The sequence below is a fragment of the Nicotiana tabacum genome, chromosome 7 (assembly GCF_000715075.1).
Source record: "Nicotiana tabacum cultivar K326 chromosome 7, ASM71507v2, whole genome shotgun sequence".
NCBI classification, from domain to species: domain Eukaryota; kingdom Viridiplantae; phylum Streptophyta; class Magnoliopsida; order Solanales; family Solanaceae; genus Nicotiana; species Nicotiana tabacum.
In genome coordinates this window covers 25440529-25464953 of record NC_134086.1, presented here as the reverse complement: position 1 = coordinate 25464953, position 24425 = coordinate 25440529, and the positions used below count along the sequence as shown (strand labels likewise).

Sequence of the window (24425 nt, the reverse complement as noted above, 5' to 3'; positions counted from 1 at the left end):
GCCAAGCTTATTTGGGGAAAAAAAGTGCTTTTGGGAAGAAGCAGAAGCAGTTTCAGAGAAGCAGAAAAAAGTAGCTTCTTTCCAAAAGCAGAAGCAGAAGCAGTTTTGGCTTTTCTTCTTACCTAAAATACCCTTAACAAAATATAGTATATACCAAAATAACCCTTAAACCTAATACTTAGGATATTAATTTATAAATATTTCTTCTTATTTTTAGAAAACTTTCTAATATATAGTGTCTTTAGGGGTGAATGCTTTTATATTTGTTGAAGGAATTTTAATATATTTAACTTATATTAAAAGAATTAAGTACTTTTTAATTTTATTTTCATATTTTACTTAAATAAAATGATTTTTTTTAATTATTGCATGTAATAACAAAATTTTGATATTATTTATTTACTTATAATATTAATTATTAAGTAAATCTATTCATGTCCTTTTTCGTAATTTGACACTTAAAAGCACTTTCTAAAAATCTTGGCCAAACACAAATTATTTCTCAAAAGTGCTTTTCAGACTGATTAGCCAAACACAAACTGATTCTCTCCAAAAGTACTTTTTTCAAAAGCACTTCTCAAAATAAGCTGATTTCTCCAGCTTGGCCAAACAGGCTATAAGTGTCTCATTTCTTACCAAAACCACATCAAACACAAACCAATCAACTCGAACACATAAAACACGGATAACGAAGCATAAAGAAGCAGAAATGAGGAAAACGGAGCTGGGGTATTGGTTAGCCCGAAAGACAAAATCATGAGACGACTGACCGGGTCATCAAACATACATATCTTATGCGTGAGTTTATATATATATATATATATATATATATATATATATATATATATATATATATGTCAGCAGAAACTATAAATTAAAGAACTTCTAATACATTTTATTTCGTATAATAAGTGGCTTGAGATGGGTTTACATAAAGAATCATGATCAATGAGAATTCATATAGCCGATCCTGACTTGTTTGAAACCATTAATTTCTGACAAATTTTTATATCCTCATGACTTTTTTCATCGCTAGTAATACAAACTCAAGATTTGCCAATCCTTTGATATTCTAAATTACTAGTATTAGTACCCGCATGATGTGCGGATAATATTACGATCCTTCTATATTCTATAAATTAAAAAGAATAAATTATATGAATAACTATTAGCATAAACTTAAATATTATAATTACATATATAGTCGGTGATACAAACAAATAAAAATACAATATGATTCAAAAATAAATACTCCTTTCCTTTCAATTTACATAAAGTATTTTTCTTATTAGTCTATTCCAAAAGAATGACACATTTAACTTTAAATTTTTCATTTTACTCATTTTACCTGTAATGAGAAGCTCTTACACTCATACAACTATCACGACCCCACAAAGCTTCTAGGACCACAAGTTTCAAAAGTTTTCTTTTCGTTTTTAAACTTTGTGCCAAGTCAAACAACAACAACAACCCAATGAGATCCCACAAGTGGGGTATATGGAGGGCAGTGTGTATGGAGATCTGAGGCTATTTCTGATAGACCCTCGGCACAAGAAGAAGGAAAGAGACAGTGTATCAGTAACAGCTAAATTCAAACTATCTCATCAAAATTGAAACTGAATGAAATAATACTAAATAGAGTAATAACTAATAAAAATACATTCAGTAATATCTTAATTTATATTATAAAAATACATTATATTATTATCTCAAAATAATAATTTCTCACATCAACATCAACTTCTACCAACCTAAAATATCACAATAATAAATTAATATATACACACATGATGATTTATTGACAACCAATATATTCTAACTTTTGGGAGTTACCAACATATAAAACAGTCGGATCGTAATTTGCTCAACAATTTTAATGTCACCTCAATTTTAACCACACAATTAAAGTCACTTTTTTTAACAATTTAAATGATACTTTTGGGATATAGTTAACATTAGTATATTATAATTAAATAAATGTTAAACTACTTTAAATATATTGTACTTCTTAAAATGAATTGTACCTTATGATTTTTGTAATTCACTTTATTTTGTGTAAATAGTAATCCCAAATAGTGCAATTATATTTCTGTATATGTTTACCCTATCTAAATCTATTTTATTCTAATTGACACATATATACCGATCCCATCAGTTGCTCAATCAATTGGCTCATACACTTTGAGAGACATAAATATCAACATCGGACTAAAAAGTCATAGTCCATACCTAAACTACTGGAAAATAGGCCTACAAGAACAACTGTTTTGGCAACGGTTATTAAACCGTTGCAATAGATTAGGTACGGTAATGGTTACAACCGTTACAATAGAGTTTGGATGAAACCAGCACACTTTAGATACTAAACCGTTCCCGTTAACAGTTCACCGTTACCATAGGTTTTCTTTATAGGATCCGTGTTCTCAACCGTCCCAATAGGACTATTTGTAGTAACGGTTATAGAAATTTTGTAATATAGGAACGGGTATTTTGTTCCCTCCTTATTTTCCCCCCTGAATTTTGCTAAACCCGCCAATACAACCCCTTTTTCCTTTTATTTCTTATTTATTTTATTTTGGTAAATATAATAACTAAATTAAAATTTATTCGACACTTCCAATGCTCTCGTCTTCCTCATCAAGCTCGTATTCTTGGCAGCAAACGTTCCAAACCTAAATTCTAACCTTCCTCAAATCACCAGCACAAATCCCTCATTTGCAAATCACCATCCTAAATCCCCAGCGTTTGGTTTATTCGCAAATCACCAGAAAACTTTCTCAAATCTCATTGTTGGTGATTTACTTTCATCTCCTCTGCATTTGGTCCAAAATTTTCAAATCCTCAAATTTATTTGTTAATTAAAAATCCCCAAATCTCGATTGCTAACCCAAAACTCCCAAACCCCCAAAGTCCCAAACTCCATTTGTTTCACTCGAAGGATCTGAAGAACAGAGGAATAATTTAAAGTCAGCGACTACGGGGTGTAGAAAATATTTTAAATCACGAGAAAGTTTCGACCCAAAAGGCAATCAGTGAGAAATCAACTTCAGGTAATTTTTCCTTTGTAATTTGGGCATTATATTCTATAATCGTTCTTTTTTCCTTTAAGCTTTATGGTGTGAACAATGTATATGATTTCACTTCAGTGTATATTCTAGCCTAGTTTCTCGAATTAATTTTTTAACTTAGTTAAGGCACACAAAATACTAAAGCATTTTGGGAGATGACCGCAGCAGCTTTGGAGATTTTGTATAAGTCGGGTCTAGCAGTCAGTTTTCAGCAAGTATTCAAATCTCTGTGTTTATATCCCACCAAAACCATGTTCTTCAGAATAAACAATTATTCTTACTGCAACAGAATAAACCATGTTCTCTGTGCTAGTTTGTTTAAATGTTTATGCGAAATCCTGCAGTACGAAGTCCCCCAACATATGTCAAACTAGGGACGCCGATGATTTTTGGTGAGTTAATACAGCTCCACCTGTTTACATAATACTTATTACTTCTAGCTTAGAAAGCTCTTACATGTGAAAGTCCAAGATTGTTGCTTTATTAAAGAAAGGTTCCAGATTATTGCTTTAACAAGGCCAAACTCCTATTATCCCTCTCTTTTTCATTGTATACTTTGCTCTAAACTGGATATCTACTATATATTCCTGCTTGTTAGGTTCTATGAACTCTCATTTTCAAATAATATTGTGAATTGAAGCATGGTTTCATGAATCAACGCATGCATCTAAGCTTAAGACAATAAAGAGAAAATAGTTATTCCATGCCCATTTTCTTACCTTATCAATTATGTAAGTATATGTTTTAAAAGCCATTATGGTATATGTTTCTTGGCGAGCTACATGCAAGTAGCCTGTTGGTAAGCAACTAACTGACGAAAAATTTCACGCCCGTGCAAAAGGTCATAAAATTTTATATATGAGTGCTTTATATTACATCTTATATGAAGCTTGAATCAAGCACATGATTTATCTATCATAACTGCACTAATATATGGTGGTGAAATTTCTCTCTTAACTGCTTTAATTGCCCATACCCCAGAAAAACTCTAATAGAGGAAAATCTTTAACATGTTTGAAGTTTATCTGGTCTTAAATCTAAAATTCTTTTATTCTCTTTAGCCCTTTAATATAAGTATGGAAAAGGTAAATAATATCCTAGAATAGTTGTCCATGAAACAAAATGTCATGGTTAACAACATTGCAAGAGCTATTGCAGTAAGTTGTGATGAACCAATATAGCTTTTACACATATAAAGTTCTTCAGAATTGCCAAAATTCAAGGGTTTGAATCTTAGAGAATACTTGTTACTCGTGATTTTAGCAGAACTTATGCTAAGAATCTGAACTTTGGTGACATATTCTTTTTTTTTAGTAAATTATTATTCTCCTACCGTATATATTAAACTGTTCTGATGGGTTGTGATGAGACTATGTTGTCTTTTGCTTGACTTGGTCTTTCGTTGGATTTATGCTTCTATTAATACAAAAGTGCAACAATTTCACGGGCATAGGTGCTCAACTCTTTGGAAATGGAAAGCATGAATGCAATTATGTAGTCATGTCCTTAGTTCCATCAAACATTAACACTTTATTGTCTTCAGATGCTCACGTGCTTGTTATAGTGTAGTGGGTCTTGCCTTAAAAGCAGTGGTCAATGTCAAATTAGTATGCTTTTGGTTTATTTGATTAGTTTTGTTGATTTACTTTTATCGTATAGGATATCTATGGATAATGGTGATAAAAGTTGGATAAATCTCCTGAGATGGACGGATGAGTATATCCCTGGAGTGAATGATTTTCTTGATAAGGGATTTGAACGAGCTGCCCAAGGAAATGAAATATTATGCCCTTGCAAAAAGTGCAGGAATCGCTATTGGTATTATAGAAATGTGGTGGAGGATCATTTGGTTGTTCATGGGTTTGTTGATGGTTATACCAAATGGGTTTTCCATGGGGAAGGATTTTCCTCGAGAAATACACCTTATCCAGGCAATGATGATGAAGGTTCTACCATGCGTGACGATATTGATGGACTACTTCATGATACATTTAAAAACATAGAGGGTCAGGCAGGGATGAAGAAGAAGCTGGGGAAAGACTATTTGAAGATGCAAAGAAGTTTTTCAAATTGCTGGAGGAAGGAAAACAAGAATTATATCCGGGGTGTGAAAATTTTAGTAAACTGAGTTTCACTATTCGATTGTACTTGCTTAAATCATTGCATGGGTTGAGTAATGTGGCTTTCTCTGATTTGTTAGAGTTGATAAAGGAGGCATTTCCATTTGCTCAAGTACCGGAATCTTTCAACAAGGCTAGAAACATGATAAAAGATTTGGGTTTTCATTATGAAAAAATACATGCATGCCCTAATGATTACATGTTATTTTGGAAAGAAAATGCGAATATGGGTAATTACTCTATTTGTGGGTCTTCAAGATGGAAGAGTGTCGGTCCTTTGACTAAAGCAAGCTCTAAAATCCCTACAAAGGTTTTAAGGTACTTTCCTTTAAAGCCTAGGCTTCAGAGGATATTCATGTGTCCTGAAACGGCTGCTGCAATGAGATGACATGATAATGAGCGTCCCAATGATGGGAGTATAAGACATCCTGCTGATGGGGAAGCTTGGAAGGCTTTTAATTCTTTGCATCCAGACTTATCTAGAGATCCTCGGAATGTTAGATAGGGTCTCTCAAGTAATGGTATCAACCCGTTTCGGACCATGAGCATTTCTCATAGCACGTGGCTTGGTCCATCATCTCCAGGAAATGATATAGATGTGTACCTACTTCCATTAATTGAAGAATTGAATGAGCTATGGGAAACTGGGATAGACACATTTGATGCTGAAACCAACCAATCTTTCCGAATGCGTGCTGCCTTATTGTGGACAGTTAGTGACTTTTCAGCATTAGCAATACTTTCAAGGTGGAGCACTAAGGGGAGATTAGCATTCCCCACTTGCAATTATGACACATGTTCTCAATATCTCAAACATAGTCACAAGATGTGTTACTTGGGCCACCGAAGATTTTTGCCTCGTGATCATCCATTCCGAAGAGATAAGAAGTCTTTTGATGGTAAGGAGGAACATAGACCTGCACCTGCTCCCTTGTCGGGTGAAGAAGTCTTTGAAGAGCTGCTTGAATTCAACAATATCTTTGGAAAGAGCACTAAAAAAAGGCCTCAGAGTGATAAGGGTCCGTGGAAAAAGAGATCCATTTTTTTGAATTGCCATATTGGGTGCATAATAAATTGAGGCACAATCTTGATGTGATGCACATCGAGAAAAACATATGTGATAGTTTGCTTGGGACTTTATTAGAAATAGATGAAAATCAAAGGATCATGAAAAATCTCGCTATGACTTACAAGAAATGGAGATATGAAAGGAGCTACAACCAAGAATAAATAGTGATGGAACTATAAGTGTAGCTAAAGCTTGTTTCTACATGGAACCAAAACAGAAAAGTTTATTTTGTACTGTCATAAAAAATGCTAAATTACCAAAGGGTGTGCTTCCAATATTTCAGAACGCGTGCAAGTGAAGGAGATGAAAATATCAGGGTACAAGAGTCATGCCGCTCATTTTATAATACATTACTTGCTCCAGGTTGCTATTAGAAAAGTGTTGCCCAAACATGTTTCATTGGCCTTGATTAGGTTGAGAATTTTTTTTATAGCTATATGTAGTAAGGTCATAAGGCGAAGAGATCTTGAAACAATGCAGTCGGAAATTGTTGAAATAACATGCGAGCTTGAAAAGATTTTCCATCCAACATTTTTTGACATAATGCCATATTTGCCTATTCATTTGGTGAATGAAATTAAGCTTGGGGGTCCGGCTCATCTCCGTTGGATGTATCCCATTGAGAGGAACCTATGTAAGTACAAGTAATTTGTACGTAATCGATCTTGTCCAGAAGCGTCAATAGCAGAGGGGTTTGTGGCCGATGAGTGCTTGACTTTTTGTTCGAGATATCTACATGATGGCATTAGGACAAAATTTAGTAGGTACCAAACTGTGGATGATGAGTGCTCTCAAAATTTGTCACCTATATTCCCTAATATAGGCCGTCCAATTGGAAGTAAGAAAAAAATACTTTTCTCATGGATTCGCAGTTATGATTTGAAATACATCGATATGCTCTGTTCAATACTGGAGATGAATAAATGGAAAAGTTTACCGAGTAAGATAAATTATATAAACATTTATCTATATTTATATAATTTTTTTACTATATGATTAAAATTGAAATGTTCTTGATTGCAGGGAACATAAGAATTTAATTGTTATTCATAGTAGATCAAATGCATGGGTAAGAGCGAGAGATCACAGTCGAGAATTCAGCAATTGGTTTAAAGAGAAAGTTAAAAATATTGTTGTGCCAGATTATTTAAGATGGCTATCCAAAGGACCTAATATGGTAGCCAAAAGATATACGACATATTTTATTAATGGATACCGATTTCATACCAAAGAACAGGATTTCCAATGCAAGACTCAAAATAGTGGAGTGACTTTATCGGCAACAACAGATAGTTTTGCTAGTTCTAGGGACCAAAATCCCATCTATGCTGAGGTTATCTATTATGGAGCGATTCAGGATATCATTGAGATTGATTATTGGGGTTATTTTAGTGTTGTACTGTTTAGATGTGATTGGTTTCGTAATGAAATAGATGATTATGGGTTAACTCGGGTGTACTTCAATAGATTATGCAGTAGAGATGACCCTTTTGTGTTGGCATCACAAGTTTATCAAGTTTTTTATGTGGAGGATCCAACTGATAAAGATGTTTATTATGCGAGGAGAAAAGTACCTGTTGATTTGTATGATCTAGAGTAAGAGAATTGTCCTAATATTGGAGACACATTTTGGAGGGAACCTAATAATGACATTAGTTCCTCATCTAGATTACTTGATGTTGACATTAGATGGTCAAGAGAAGACGTACCCCTTGATATCATTGATACTCTATCTAATGCACAAAATTCACATGATACAATCGTGGAAACATCGGAAGAGGAGGATGGGTTTGATGATACTGATTGGGACTGGATGGAAGCAGATGATTAAATAAGAAAATTCTGAAATCTTTTAAGTATATTCTTTTTTTAGTGAGTGATAATGCCTTTTTAAATAAATATTTTATGATTATTTTTGTTTATATCCTTTATAAAATTATTCTTCCATGCTTTAATTTTTGCAGGATTTGAGATCTGGTAACATTATTGTCGATATTGAATTAATTGAGAGAGATTTCAGATATTTTTGTTCGGTTGTTGAGGCCCGTCCCTTCTCCCACGCCCTCTTTTGGTTCTGCTGTCCAAGTCTTCAAGTGTGAAGCATAGTTGGTAATTTCTATCCTCTATGAAATTATAGCAACTCTATGGTCCTTAAAGAATATATTTTACATGGTGCATTTTGCATCCTATTCCTTGTCACACGCCATCCTTACTTACATGTTGCTGATCGCTATTGGTGATTATTTAAAGGAGAAAAGAATTTTAAGTAGTTAGTATTGGTCCATGGCAAGAGTACAAGGATATTGGAAAGAATCTAAAAAGATGATCCATTTTTCAAATCCAAGAATAGATATAAATGGGCATGACTTTGGACAATCTAACAAGCTTCCTTTTTTCTTGGCTTTATAGACTTTTTTTTGTAAATGTTTCACTTTTCTCTGAGTTAAATTTTACTCTTTTTGAGTTATCTCCTCTTTCTGATTGATGGGGTTTGTTGGATTCCTTTGGTGTTAGCTAGGAGCTGGAGCTAGTGCTGAAATGAGTGATATTTTGCTGGTTGTATTTCGAGCGGAGCATTTTAAAAGACTTGGTCTTAGGTAATTTCTTGAAATTCTGTTCATTGTCTTATTTTTTGATGATAATCTTAGTGATATTTTGCACCAGATGCGTGCATGTTTGGCCATGTTTGCACTAGATGCGCACATCATTGAAGCAATCAGTTTTGCTGTTGATTGTGGGTGCGATACAGTGGTAACATATGCCTATCATGATGTGCCTCTCTTCATGTGATATTGAAATGTTGATCTACACTTTGATATCACCTCTAAGCACCTCAACTCCTTCTGTATGTACTTGTCAATAAAATCTGCATTAAGTATATGGCAGCAGAGTATTCTTCCAAAATTCTATGCTTTTGCCTACCATTAACTTCCTCCCAGTGGAATGAGTGCATTGCATTAATACCACCAATTGAGATTCCATCAAATAGTAGGGCATAGAGACAGTAACTTTTGCCTTCCCTCAGAATATGTGAATTTCGAATATTGCATTCCCCCATCAACATTTTAATTGAAAACTTTGTGTGTGTGTATTGTGTGTGTGTGTGTTTGAATTGCACTTAAGGTAGTTTGGCAGAGAAGAGACTTATATAACAGCTATAGAACTTGAAAACTTTCAGGTGAAGCTTTTTGAAGATTAGGTTCAGAGGCAAATGACTCTTTGTTGTATGTTGGTCAATCAGTTCTCTTCCTTTGCTAACATATATTGTGTTTGCTTTTCAGAATCTGAAAAATATTTGAATAGTCATGAATCAAGAAGGGTGCTCAAGCAAAAATAAGAAAATATCCAACCGCATTCCAGTTGGATCACTTGCATCTTTACGGAATCAAAGGGTTTCGTCGTTGACAACAAAAAGAACCTTCCAAGCTACACGGTCTAATACAAATGAAGAACGACAATCAGAAGGTGGATTACCTTCATCTTTGCGAAACCAAAAGGTTTCGTCATTGACAACAAAAACATTCTTGAAATCTATAAGGTCAAATGCAAATGAAGAACGACAATCCGAAGGTGGATCTCAATTGCAAGAACAAGTGCAGCAAGTGCCACAGAATTGCACCTTTTCAGCAACACAAGGAGTACATGAACAAGTGCAACAAGCGAATATGGATTGCATCACTCTTGCATCACAGGGAGTACATGAACGATCTGATGATTCTACCAATCATGAAGCAATTGAACAATTTGAGGAACAAGGCAAATATATATAAATTTTAATCATAAAATTAACTAAAAAAGTGATTTATGACTATCTTTGCTTTGTACTATTGTAGGCCCCTCCTCGCACTATTGCAGGCCCCTCCTCGCCAAAAAAAAAGAAGAGGTCGTACTCAAATGCCAAGTGTTCATGTTAAAAAAGAGCGTAAAATAATCACTCTAAATGAGTTTAATCAACCCATTGGTCATACTAAAGAGGTTGTAAAAGAGTTGGGTAGCTTCCTCGGCACATTGGCAAGGAGTGGGACTTTTGTCCTCTTAATGTAGTTAATTGGAGGAAACTAGACACAAAAGATGATATGTGGAAATATATCAATGTATGAAGTTTCCAATGTCCAATAAACATGGATGATATTTCTTATTTCTTGCACTAACCCAATTGCACTAAATTTGTAGGAAAAATATGACATTCCTGACGAGGCAAAAAATGGACTTTTGAATCAGTTTGTAGTGCTTGGAGAAAGTATAAGAGTCAATTAAGACAACCCACTTCACAGCCTATGAGAATGATGAGCTTCGAATGGAGAATAGACCAGTAGATGTTCCAGAATCTCACTTTAAGGATCTTTTTAACTATTGGAACTCCGATCCTCACAAGGTAATTACATCCAGAATCTCTTGTCTAGTCTTCGGTGAGTCAGTCACACTTAGGAACTGTTCTGACTTCTTGCCATAGCTTTTTAAGTCCCAGTTCAGTCAGTTACATTGTCACCCACCCCTTGGTAATAGTTGCCCTGTCTTACTGGTATCATTTTATAGTCCAACCATTTCAATTTGAGGCATTACAAGCAGCTAGCTTATATATTATATAGAAAAATGAACAAGCAATCATCATACTTGGAAACTCAACTTCAGATTTCAGTCAAGTTAATTAATTTAAATTTTGTAAATATATATAAAGTGTAGAAACAAAGAGGAAAGAAACTATTTTGTTAGAGAGTGGATAGGAAATATATTGGTCAAACTAGAACCAATAAGGGCCACAACAAAATTCTAATCATTCTTGTGGAAAACTCTATACTCTTTTAATAATATAATAACCACCATGGAAATAAGGAACCAGTGACTTATTTTAAAACTTGTAAAACCACAATCCTGTTTGGTTTTCCAATAAGATCCTATAAAGTCCATAGTGAGTAAAATCCATGTACAGAAAATTTTATCTTCTGTTGTTTGTATCTCACTTGTAGAGGCACAAGTTAATCTTCTTGCTGAAATAAAGTATAATCTGATGTTGCTTCGCTCTTGTGCACCTGCACGGAAAATGATCCCAGTTTACGAGATACACATGTCCCTTCAATCTCAAAATGCATATCTGTGCACATATATCTATAGGAAATCATCGAAAAATGCTACTCAACAGTATAAACTTGTGATATTCTTTTCTGCATTGTGATATTCTATATAATATATAAGCTAGCTGCTTTTAAGAGGATGCTGCAGTATGCATTCTCTTTTAGTATCTGTTATCCTGCAAATATTAGTATTTGTCACATAGTTATATAGCATCACAGTTGTCATATCTTTTCACATGTTTCAGTATCTAATGTGCAAGACTAATATGTCTATATAGTCCAATGTTTAATCAACAAGTGTAATGTTCTATAATTGGCTAACTAATCTCCCCTTAACATTCATCTAAGTGCATGGTATTGGGATGAATATATCTAAGCTCTTCAGATGTATTCACTTCAACAGCTACTACCAAGTCCTTTAATCAAAGAAGTTATAGAGATGAATTTGCAACTACCTGACTTTCAACCTTTTTTTCTAGAGCAGTGATAGTACTTAATCAAGCAAGCTTTAATACTATGAGTGTAGTCTTGGGTCATGATGTGGGTAATAGGCATAACTGTTGGTTACTATTTGGTTGACTCGTTTATTTGTAGAAAATGTCCGAAACCAATACATAGAATCGAAATAAGTTGAAGTGTCCACACACAGCTGGCAGAACACCTTTTGGTCTAATTCGCGAGGTTTGATGGTTTATCTTTCTTATTTTTTTACAATTATGAACTTGCTAACTTTATATGGAAAGATTCTTATACTTGTGTTCATGTAACTAGGAAAAAAAGAAGGAAATCTCTGATACTTCAGATACTGTATCAAGTAAGGACATGTTTGTGGCTACAAGAAAAAGAAAACTTGGCCGAGTATACAAAAGCTCATATGACAATACGATTAGTAAAATTGTACGAAATTTCTAATTTAGAGTTTGTCGTGCTTATTTATTTGTTCTTAATTATTGATTCAACTTTAGTTACTTAAAACTCTTTTTTCTTGCATTTGGTTTGTAGGCTGAAATAGAGAGAATACAATCTACTCAGGAAAGTGAAGATGTCAGTCATTCAATTGATGCTTTTGCATCAGTCATGGGACCTGAACATCCAAGGTCGCGTGAGATTGTATGGACGAGGGGTTACCAAGACTGTGTTAAAAGGGCAAAAAGGGAATCTTGGATCTTCTGATGAGAGGATGCAACAAAAAATGGAGGAAATGGAAGAGAGGATGCAACAAAGAATGCATGAAAAGTTGAACGAATAAAAGGATGCTATGGAACAAAATATTACAATGAACATCATCGCACAACTTCAGCATCTGAACCCAGATTTGCGACTTGATCCTGACATGTTAAGGTTCAGTGATCGTTCACCTGTAGATGCTTCCTCTGCACAACAAGCTGCTATTCAACTAAACAGTCGACCATCTGTTGGTAGTAACAATCAAGGTCAGTACGTACCAAATATTATAACAATAAACTTCGTTTGAATTTAAAAGGTAGAGATGCAACGTCTGTGTGTTGGAATTTTTTGCTTCTTTTGTTTAAGATCTTCTTGATGTACTTTGCCAATATCTTTAGCAATTCTAATAAGTTGTGCCTACCCTAATAGTTGTGCCTATCTCATCACAATAATCTGATTGTTTAACTAAAGAACCTTAGATCGTAGTCATACTTTGTCTATATTGATTCTGTCTAGTTAAAAAATGGTTTGTATGTCATCATGATAATTTAATGAAGGTATGGGTACATCTTAACCTAGGGTGCCACAGTAGTCCTGCTAAATGATGATCTGCATTCATCTATCTGTTTAGTTTTGACCATTTATGTTTTTGGATCTTTTATGATCATGTGATATCTAAGACACTATTTGAGAAGACTTCTTTTGTCAATATGGGTAACTGTTCACTTTGGTAACCTAATAGCTTGGTGGAATGATGTTGAACACGTACTATGCCGGTAGGATCCAAAATGGAAAGTTTGTTGGTAACCTGTTTATTGACATCACTATGTATAGAAGAACTTAATCATGAACTGGAGGGATATTTGGATCTTACAATTTGAAAAAACTGTTAGACTATACATTGTCACAATAAGATATCATGCTCGTTAGGTCCAAACAAAATTAAAACTAACTTTCCTACTTGCATTGATCTCTCTGCTGGTTTAGCGGATTGATATTTTGGGAAGCCTGGACACGGCTGTTAATATAAGTGTTGAGTGAAGTAGGGGTCTCAGATATATATATATATATATATAATATATATATATATATATATATATATGCTCTAGACTGTTCTGAAGATTATTGAAATGCATGCTGACCTGTCCTAAGTGACATGAACATATTCAAGGATCCTGAAATGATGAACCTTCAATAGAATTAATAAAGTCAGTGTACATATCCTTCTTTGTCACTTACTGATGCTTAGATCACATAATAAGACATCTCTGAACTTGAAGTGGTTAAAGATAACACCTATCTACTGGTAATATGCAACTTATACAGTAAAATATACTGATAATATGCAACTTACTGATGCTTAGGGCCAAATTTCAGAAATGTCATTGTTTTAAAATGTTTTGTTTAGTTTCTCTACAAAACTGTTAGATTAGTTGGTTCACTTGCTAAGACATTTCCAGCGAGAGAAACACGTGTAATTGGTCCTTTAGTCGAGAAACTTAGTAATAGGAACCTAGACATGGCAGCAGAAGCTGCTGCCTCACTCGGGAAGTTTACTTGTCCTTAGAATTTCTTGGGTATGGAGCACTCAAAAACAATTATCGAATTCAGAGGTGTTCCTCCTGTGATGAGACTGTTGATAGGAAATGAACAATCAAAATTGAATGGATTGATTCTCCTCTGCTACCTAGTATCACATGTTGGTAACAGTGAGGCTCTGGAACAAGCACGAGTATTCACTGCTCTCGAGGGAGTAGATCGCTCGTTAATTGCTGCACATCCTGAGTTAAAGGAATTGGTGCCAGAGGCAATGTATCACCTAAATGTTTATCACTCTGGTGTACTTACTGAGAGGCAATATAATGGTCATTGATCAGCTGAAAGAACGATTTAAATAGTTGATGTTTCGTGTTGGTTTTGTAATTATGTTTGTGATTCTTCTTATGAATTATTCTTTACTTTGCCATCATAGCTTGATAGTTTGAAAGTCTTGGTCTTTGGTAATAATATCAGATTGTTATAATGTTGCGTATAGTTTGTTGAGATGAATAAGTTGGATTAATAAAAGAACGAAAACAGTTAAATGCTTGAGTATTCTTAGACTGGATTCTGTTGAAGGGTAATAACTTTATTTATCCTCTTTTGTAGGTGGAGTAGATCAAGAAATGAATGATGAAGACGATGAAGAACTAGACCTTACTTGAAATGAATTTTGTATTTTTATAGATGAATTTTCTAGGAATCTTTTGTTACCAACATTTTTGAAACTTATTTACTCTTATGAAATGTACTAAACTTATGCACTCATGGGGTAGAACATTTGCTTTATGGATAATTTTATATTATTAATAGTTTCATTTTATGATGTATTTAAATTTTAGTGTTATTATAATTTATTATATGTATAAATATTTATTTATAACAGGTGCTATATTTGGTTTTAACTGATACAATAGCCTATCAGAACCATTGCAATAGGACACAAATGGCATTCCAGTAGACAATGTATATCGTTGCAATAGGTCCCATAAACTATTTCAAATACAAATATAACTGTTACCATAGCCTAAAGAAACCGTGGCTATATCCAACATAATCGTAGCAATAGTTTACATAAGTGTTGCTTTAAATAATATGGTAACGGTTAAAAACCGTTGTATAAACAATACAGTAACGGTTTTGAACCGTTCCAATTGAAAAAAATAACCGTTCCAACAGAGAAAGGGAAAACTGTTGCGATAGACTTATCTATTTTCACTGCGATGCAAACCATTTCAAGAACCGTTCCAGTAGACTTATGGGTACGCCGGCTGATGTGACGGTCTTTAAACCGTTCCAATATCCCTATGGCTACGGTTTTGCAGTCTGTTGGAACGGTTTTCCAACCGTTACTGTAGACCAATTTTTCAGTAGATATTAGGGAAGAATCCATCCTCCCTTCTTATCTATGAGATATAAAATAAATTATAAAATGTTGGATAATTAATTTTACCGTAAGGCAACATAATTGAGATTTAGTTCAGCCGATGTCTGAGTTGCTTCATAGTTTAAAACATTATCCCCACAAAAATGTATGTCATCAGTTCCTCTATTCTTGTGTAAAATTATGATTGATTAACTCTCTTCCAACATTATTGGAGTTGCTTTAATATTGATCGAATCGTACTGCATTTATGTGACAATGAGAGTCATTTTAAAAGTATTCGACTCCAAACTATATACATCACACATCTTGATTCTCAAAACCAAAATGCTAATTGAGCAAGAGATATAGATTTATTTTTAAATTAATTCAAAATATCAATTTACTCACATTATCTTTATACCTCCTCTTTCTATATTATTCCCTCTACTATGAAATTTTATATAATTATTTCATTTATATGGAAGTTTGACATTAAATTTTCATTAAAATTAACTATATAAGAATTTAAATTATATTTAAATATTTTTAATTTATTTCTTGGAATTATGTCAAATGTCTATATTTTTTAGTTTTATCTATTATAACGGTTTTAAATACGTGTATCTTATTCATATAATATGACTTATCTCATTATTATTTTAGAAACGTTCTCTTCTTAAAGATCAAATAAATCTTATCATTCTATATATATTTGCTACTGGAATTATTACTTATTTACATATTTTTCTTCTTTTTTGATTCCTTGTTCATGTTATTGCATTACCCATAACTTAGAGTTATTGATATCATTTCCCACAACTCCCGTTAGTACATGAATTTAGTTTTTCTTTTTTCTTGTAAAAAAATTATATTCATTATTTTTTATTCTACTGCTGAAACTAATATTTAAATTTATCAATAATATTTTTGAGTATCATTTATTTATTATCTTTATTTTATATTTTAGCTGAATGGAGTAGTGGTACTCGTAGTATGTGTTGATAATAGCTCCATATTTATCTTTATAAAGAGTTAAGATAAGGGTGTTATTTTTATCTTTCAGCTCAATATTTTCTTATGATCAAAAAATTACTTCCTCCGTTTCAATTTATGTGAACCCATTTGACTGGGTACGGAGTTTAAGAAAATAGAGAAAACTTTTAAACTTGTGGTGTAAAATGAGGCACATATATTTTGTGTGGCTATAAATCATTGCATAAAGGTAAATTATTTCCAAATAAGGAAATGAGTCATTCTTTTTGGCACGGACCAAAATGGAAATAGGTTCACATAAATTGAAACGAAGGGAGTATTAGTTAAGAAAGAGTAGTTGGTTATATCGTTATAAGACTATTATTCTTTCTTTCCTTTCAGATTCAAAATAATCTTATTTACTACCTTTCAATTTAAATTAAAAAATTATCTTTTAATTTTAAATTAAATTAAATATTATTATAAACATTATCCTAAATTGTCTTTCAGTTCAATTTTTTTGTGGTCAAAACTTTAATTCATATATTCACTCTTTTGTTATCGCTATTAATATAATATAAATCTTAATTTTATATTTTCTATATTTAAATTTATTGAATTAACGTCTTAGGGCACAGGGAGAAGCGAACGTTATTATCAACTAAGGTAGTTACGAAAGTTAAGTTTTGATCCAACAACTCGGTATTATGATTATAGGTTCAAACCTAGATTTTTTAAAACTCTTTCTTATTATTTAGAACAATTTGCTCATTGAGCCTCTCATTTGAATTGGAATATTTATATATTGATTAGCTTTCCTAATTAATTAAACAATCAATTCAAAATTAACTTTCTTTCCATTTGGATTTAAAAGAATCTTATTTACTATCTTTGTATTTAAATTAAAGAAATATCCTATCTCCCAATTTAAATTAAATATTATAATAAATATTGCCTTAAATTGTCAAGTGGCTTTATATTATCTTGCCACTTGACTAAATGAGAAGACAAGCTTTCTTGCTTTAATATATATATATATATATATATATATATATATATTTATAGATTTGTACATTTATTGACTAGTTTCACAATAGACACATACAAATATATATAATAAGAAAATATATACACGTTGTCCACGTAAGATGTTAACTAGATGTGTGTTTGATTCGGAGTGAAAGAGATATTTCAATTATGAAAAGACAAACAAATTACATTATGAATTTTAAATCCCATAGTCAAACCTGCAGGGTTGGCTGAATGGGCCAAACATACATATAAAAGATAACCACAATATGGAGTTGCTTGTAATGACATGACTCAACTAAGGGTGGGAACAATGATTACAGAACGTGCCAAACATGAATTTGTATATTTTTTATTTAGTAATTAATGATTTTATTACCAAGTGGAATAAATATGTATAATTTTCTTCTAGAAAAGAAGTAAATGGTCAAAAAAATTTAAATATATAAGATAAGCGTGATTTTAATTATTTTCTTTTTTCAAAATTATTAGGAGCGTAGCTGCTTCTCTCTTCTTTCACCACCTTTGGTTATTCGTTTTCTTCGCAAAAACAATAGTGCTAGCTTCCCTTAACCATCTATTCTTTCTTTCTTTTTTCTCCACCAATATCTCCTTGCTTTCTCTCTCTCTTGCTTTTCTTCTCTCGTTCTATCTTCTTTCATTCATTGCCTCAAAAAAAAAAAAAAAAAAAGAAGTCTAATGCTCACCGGCTTCTCTCTCCCCCTCTCCCGCCGGATATCTGACCACGTCACATATCGGAGATTGTCATAGTAGCTAGCCCACAATGGCACCTACTACGACCACCATGACACAACATCCTCGCCATGCAAATACAATTGGCGAAGATGTCGTGTCCGTTGACGTTGACCTTGTTTGGCCATTTGAAAATCTTGACGGTCTTCACCGTGATGATTTTCGGGACGCGGCTTACGAGATATTCTTCACCGCATGTCGGTCATCGCCAGGGTTTGGAGGTAGGACGGCAGTCTCGTATCATAATCCGTCGGAAGGAGGAGATGGAAGCGGGTCCGGGGCTGGATCTACCAGTCCTGGATCACCGGTGAAGCCATCCGGGGTTGGGATGGCCGTGACCAGCAAGGTGAAAACGGCATTAGGGTTGAAAATGTTGAAGCGGTCACGATCACGGAGAGCTAGTTCTTTTGGCGGCACGCCGTCATCGCCTGGCGGCGGTGCGAGCCCAAAGGTGGCATTCACGGTGCCACAGGCGAGGGCACGGAGGCCGATGACGTCGGCTGAGATTATGAGGCGGCAGATGAGAGTATCAGAGCAAAGTGATAGTAGGCTACGTAAAACTCTTATGAGAACTCTTGTAGGCCAAGTACGTATATAATTGTGTCTATATTGTGGGAAAATTTTATTTTGTGTCTCATACAAGTGGTACGAGATATCTTTTTATCTCACAGTTTTGTGGACCCACATTTTTTGTGGACCCAGAAGTGTAAGACTAGGGTCCACAAATTTGTGAGACAAAAAGGTGTCTCACACAACTGATGTAAGTTGTCTCACACAATTAATGTAAGTTGTGTGAGACACACAACCAAACTTCTCGATATTGTGCATGTTTTATATGTTTTGCATGCATAAATAAGCAAAAAGAAAATGCATAAGCTTCTTCTCCATCTCTATTTTGTTTACCTGCTATAATTAAACACTGAATAATTGATCTATGTTGTGAAATTTTGATAGATGGGGAGACGAGCAGAGACAATTATCTTGCCATTAGAGTTATTACGCCACCTTAAACCATCTGAATTCAACGATTCTCACGAGTACCATCAATGGCAAAAACGTCAACTCAGAATCCTAGAAGCAGGACTTCTTCTTCACCCTTCTATCCCAATAGAAAGATCAAACACAATCGCAAAACGTTTCAGAGAAATTATTAAAGCTGCTGATACAAAGGCAATTGACACCGGCAAAAATTCAGAGACAATGAGAGCACTATGTAATTCAGTAGTATCTTTAGCCTGGAGAACAATTGATAATTCCCCTACTGATATTTGTCATTGGGCTGATGGATTTCCTTTAAATATCCACATTTATACAGCTCTTTTAACCTCTGTTTTCGATCTAAAAGACGATACTATGGTCCTCGATGAAGTTGATGAGCTTCTTGAATTGATGAAAAAAACATGGACAATTTTAGGTATTAATAGATCAATTCATAACTTGTGTTTTACTTGGGTGTTATTCGAACAATATATCGTAACGGGCCAAGTTGAACCTGATCTTCTTGGTGCATCAATGATTATGTTAAGTACTGAAGTTGCTAATGATGCTAAGAAAGTGGACAGAGAGCCTATTTATGTTAAGATGTTGGCAAGTGTTTTGACATCAATGAGACAATGGTCAGAGAAAAGATTGGTTAATTACCATGAAAATTTTAACAGAGGTAGTGTTGGATTAATGGAAAATAATCTTCCTCTCTTGTTTTCGGCCACGAAAATATTAGAGGAAGATGTTCCTGGATATACATCTGCTAGTTTTGAGAAAGGGGAAGAACTTACTGATGATTCAGCTGGAGATAAAGTTGGTAACTTTATTCGTTCATCTATGAGGAATGCATTCGCTAAGGTCAGTATTTTGGATTTAACTTATATACACTAACGATGTAAAGAATTTTTACACTATAAGTATATTTTAACATGTTCAGCAAATTGTTTTCCTTATTTTTTATGTTACTAGTTCCACTTGTTATAGACACTTACTTGAAGTCAGAGGCGGAGCTAAGTTGGTGGTAAAGGGGTCACCAAAACCCGTTAAACTCGGCAAAAATTTGTGTATATTTATATCCGTATATGCACAAGGACCCCATATATAATTTTATTGTGCCCTTCTACCTCCTTAGAATTGCTTAGGGGAAGACAAGACAGTGGCGGATCCACCTTTGGACATCTGGGTGCTGAAGCACCCATTGGCTTTGGCCAAATTATGTAATATATTCATAAATAATACCTAAAAATTTCAATAATTAACCATGAGCACCCACTATGACCGCGTTTGGCCATCTATAATTTAAACTAAAATTGGTGAAGCACTCACAACCTATAAATCCTGGATCCGCCACTGGTTTAGCATGGAGCATAAGCTCCTTTCCCTTGCCTTTTGACCCAAGATCTAAACGACGAAACCCAACATCAGCGTTGCTGCTCCTTGTTCTTTTTTCTTTTTTCCTCTTTTTACTAGGTGCTCCCGCTATGCTCAAATCCTAGGTTGTCCTCTGCTTGAAGTTAACTTTTGTGTGATCAGTGTATAGAAGTTAAATCTTAATATTTTAGCCCTTATTTTCTGATGTGTCTATAATGTAACATTATTTTTCTTTTATTCATGCTCAAATAGATGTTGGAAGAAATGAGCATAGATGGTGCAAGTTTTGAGTTGCAAGAAGTGAGTCAAACACTGATTAAGTTAGCCAATGAAACTGAAGAATTAGCAGCTAAGGAGAAGGAAATATTTAGTCCTGTCCTTAAGAAATGGCATCCTGTTGCAGCAGGAATAGCAGCTGTGGCATTACATTCTTGCTATGGAACTTTGTTAAAGCAATACCTAACCGGCGCAACTTTGCTCACTAAAGAGACAGTCTTGGTATTGCAAAGGGCTGGAAAACTTGAAAAGTATTTAATCCAAATGGTTGTTGAGGATTCTGATGAATGTGAAGATGGAGGCAAAGCTATAGTTAGGGAAATGGATCCTTATGAAGTTGATTCAATTATAATGAATCTATTGAGAAAATGGATTCAAGAAAGGTTGAAGAAAGGGAAGGAGATTATTATGAGAGCAAAAGAAACTGAAGTAAGTCTATAAATTAGAAGACTTTCATTTTGAAATTTCATACTTCTTACTCTTCCCCCTCCTAGCCTTGGAGCAATGATAAAGTTGTCTGACCTATAGGTCACGGGTTCGAGCCATCAAATCAGCCACTGATGCTTGCATCAAGTGGGCTGCCTACATTACACCCCTTGGGATGCGGCTCTTCCCCGGACTTTACGTAAACACGGGATGCTTCGTGCACTGGGCTGCCCTTACTCCATCCTCTCAGGGTAGGGGCAAGGTCTGCATACGCACTGCCCTCCCCAAACTCCACTTGTTGAATCCCACTGATTTTTTTTTATTTTTTTGTTGTTGTTACTCTTACTAAAAGTTGAAAACTTTGATATGTAGACATGGAATCCAAAATCCAAAAGTGAGCCATATGCACAATCAGCAGTCGATTTAATGAGACATGCCAAAGAAGCTGTTGACAATTTCTTTGAAATTCCAATGGTCATTTCAGAGGATTTAGTAGGTGATCTTGCTGATGGATTTGAACATCTATTCAAAGAATATGTTACCTTTGTCACATCATGTGGTAAGAGAGAAGTATTTTGTTTGACCAAAAGTTATTTTTGATGCTCAAATAGTTTTTGTTATTTTTGATTTTGGTATCTTTTTGTAGGGTCAAAACAAAGTTATATTCCTACACTTCCTCCTCTAACAAGATGTAGTCAAGATTCAAGGTTTTCCAAACTGTGGAAGATGGCTATTTGCAGTGTAGGAGCAGAAGATCAAAACCAGCATTTAAATGATGAAGGCAATCATCCCCGCCTCTCAACAAGTCGCGGGACACAACGCCTATATATCAGGCTTAACACATTACATTACTTTCTTCTGCAACTCCATTCACTTGACAAAACACTATCACTCTCCTCAAAGATTGTCCCTTCTCCAAGAAGTCGTCACAGCAAGAATCGACAAATTGGAAGCTATTCCTATTTTGATCACACGCGTTCAGCCATCCAAGTAGCTGTACAACATGTATCAGAAGTTGCAGCTTATCGTCTCATTTTCTTCGATTCTCACTCTGTATTCTACGGTAGCCTCTACATCAGGGACGTTGAGAATACACGTATTCGACCAGCTTTAAGGGCACTTAAGCAAAACCTCACTCTTTTATGCGCGATTCTCACTGACAGGGCTCAACCATTGGCCTTAAAAGAAGTAATGAAGGCATCATTTGAGGCATATCTTATGGTTTTACTAGCAGGAGGAAGCAAAAGAATCTTTTCGAGGGGCGATCATCAGATAATAGAGGAAGATTTTGAGAGCTTAAAGAGGGTGTTTTGTACTTGTGGTGAAGGATTGATAGTTGAAGATGTTGTGGACACAGAAGCTGAGACAGTAGAAGGAGTAATAGCTTTAATGGGACAATCAACTGAACAATTAGTTGAAGATTTCAGCATTGTAGCTTGTGAAGCTAGTGGAATGGGAGTTGTGGGGTCAGGACAGAAACTACCTATGCCTCCAACAACAGGAAGATGGAACAGATCAGATCCTAATACAATCTTGAGGGTAATTTGTCATAGAAATGATAAAGTTGCTAATCAATTCTTGAAAAAAACATTCCAATTAGCAAAGAGAAGGCCATATTGAGAAAAGGGGCCAAAATGTATTTAAAAAGAAATTACATACACCGAAAAACTAGTTATGGACACGTGCGTTGGACTAGACATTATCATGCATCGAAAAACTAGTTCTGGACACATGCGTTGGACTAGACATTATCAGTTGTGGTGGAATGTGCTATATGTATAATTCTTTTGATATCTTTTGTATTACTTGAGAGATTATTATTTTGATCACATATTATTGTATAGTGAAGGAATATTATTATATTAGCATTATGAGTTGGAGAAGAAATTCCTAGTGAAGATAGATTGAATAGACCATCATATTCTACTCATACTATGAACCATATTCCTTTACAGATATCAGCTATGGAATTGAAAATGCTCATCAAGAAAAAACACACATTTCATATCTCGAAATAAGTATATGTAACTGATTATCATTACAATTGCTGTGAAAATCATAACAAAGAGAAAGGAGGGAATGATAAAGAAAAATATTGTACCATATAGCTATGTTGCTCGAACTCTTCAAAAAAAATTAGAGCATTAGTGTCAGAACCTCCAAAAATGCATAATATTTGGAAGATCCGGCATAGGTGGATAATATTTTAGATGCATTTTTGGACATGGTATTGCGGTAATGCATATATCAATCACTCAAACAACTAAAAGGATCAATGAATTGAAATTCTCAATTTGAGAAGAATTTAACACAAGATATTACTTTTGGTACACCAATAATACTTTTTCGTCCCAATTTATGCGGTGTTGTTTGGATTCGAGAGCCAAACGAATTTTTTATTACCGCGATACTTTCACATGCTTTTAAATTATCAATTATTGTACTTGTATAATGTGGGGTTACAAACCTATGGGAATAGAAATCCCCTCTAGATGTGTGTGCTGCAAAACACCTGCAGACGAATCACTAGATCATCTCTTCTATGGTGGAGAACTATAGCATAGCACAGATTTGTCACATAGACAAATAATAATAAAGTGCTGGAGTTATAGAGCTAATAATTTAGTCAAGTCCTTCAAAGCTAAAGGGCTTCCTATTGTTACCGTTGCTAGATGTGGTGCTAGGGATGGTAGTGAGAGAACAAATGTGAGTAGATCTCTTATTCTCATTTCTTTTAACACACATAGTCCACCTAGTAGCAGCCAGTTCAAGATCACTCAACCTCCTCCTAACTAGGACAACATTATTGATCTTCTTGACAACAACAACAATAATAATATACCCGATATAATTGCACAAGTGGGGTTTGGAGAGAGTAATGTACGTAGAGGCAGACATACATTACGGGTTGAGGGGTCATCGGTACCCGAAAAACTTCGGTAAAAATTCCATGTATACTTGCAAATGTCTTAAGAAAATAGTTAGATATTAGTATAAGCCCTCGTATCAATCTTTATAAGCGGTGATAAATTCATATTGAATGTCATGGTATCCAACGACTATTGAATCATGGGTCCGCATCTGAGTGTATGTATGCAAACTTTACTCCTAATACCTTGTGAAAGTAAAAAGACTGTTTTTAATAGACCCTCGGCTCAATTTAAGAAGGCTATTACTGTGAAGTGGAGTAAACCTTCTACGAGATATGTTACG

The 24425-nt window shown here is 34.4% G+C and overlaps 2 protein-coding genes across 6 annotated transcripts; both read left to right on the top strand.

Annotated features, from left to right (window-relative positions):
• The first annotated feature begins 2598 nt into the window (after nt 1–2598).
• Nucleotides 2599–14871, top strand: LOC107814588 (uncharacterized). 5 transcript variants are annotated; one of them, XR_012711528.1, is made up of 9 exons: nt 2599–3050; nt 8222–8366; nt 8772–8854; nt 9539–10351; nt 10431–10632; nt 11924–12010; nt 12101–12226; nt 12332–12762; nt 14645–14871. XR_012711528.1 is itself a non-coding variant. In XM_075257009.1 (9 exons), the coding sequence occupies exons 6-8, from the start codon at nt 10555–10557 to the stop codon at nt 12500–12502; spliced, it is 375 nt and encodes a 124-aa protein (XP_075113110.1). In that variant the 5' UTR covers nt 2600–3050; nt 3413–3460; nt 8222–8366; nt 8776–8854; nt 9539–10351; nt 10431–10554; the 3' UTR covers nt 12503–12762; nt 14645–14871. The 5 variants fall into 5 exon arrangements, 4 of the variants coding, with proteins under 4 accessions (XP_075113110.1, XP_075113108.1, XP_075113109.1 ...); XM_075257009.1 differs by lacking the exon at nt 11924–12010 and adding an exon at nt 3413–3460 and having other exon boundaries at nt 2600–3050; nt 8776–8854; XM_075257007.1 differs by lacking the exon at nt 11924–12010 and adding an exon at nt 3413–3460 and having other exon boundaries at nt 2600–3050.
• A 3040-nt stretch (nt 14872–17911) lies between these two features.
• LOC107814587 (protein unc-13 homolog) lies at nt 17912–23083 on the top strand. The gene is made up of 5 exons (XM_016640027.2): nt 17912–18741; nt 19110–19997; nt 20763–21215; nt 21585–21771; nt 21859–23083. Exons 1-5 carry the CDS (start codon nt 18187–18189, stop codon nt 22830–22832), a joined length of 3057 nt encoding a protein of 1018 aa, XP_016495513.1. The 5' UTR covers nt 17912–18186; the 3' UTR covers nt 22833–23083.
• Nucleotides 23084–24425: the final 1342 nt, after the last annotated feature.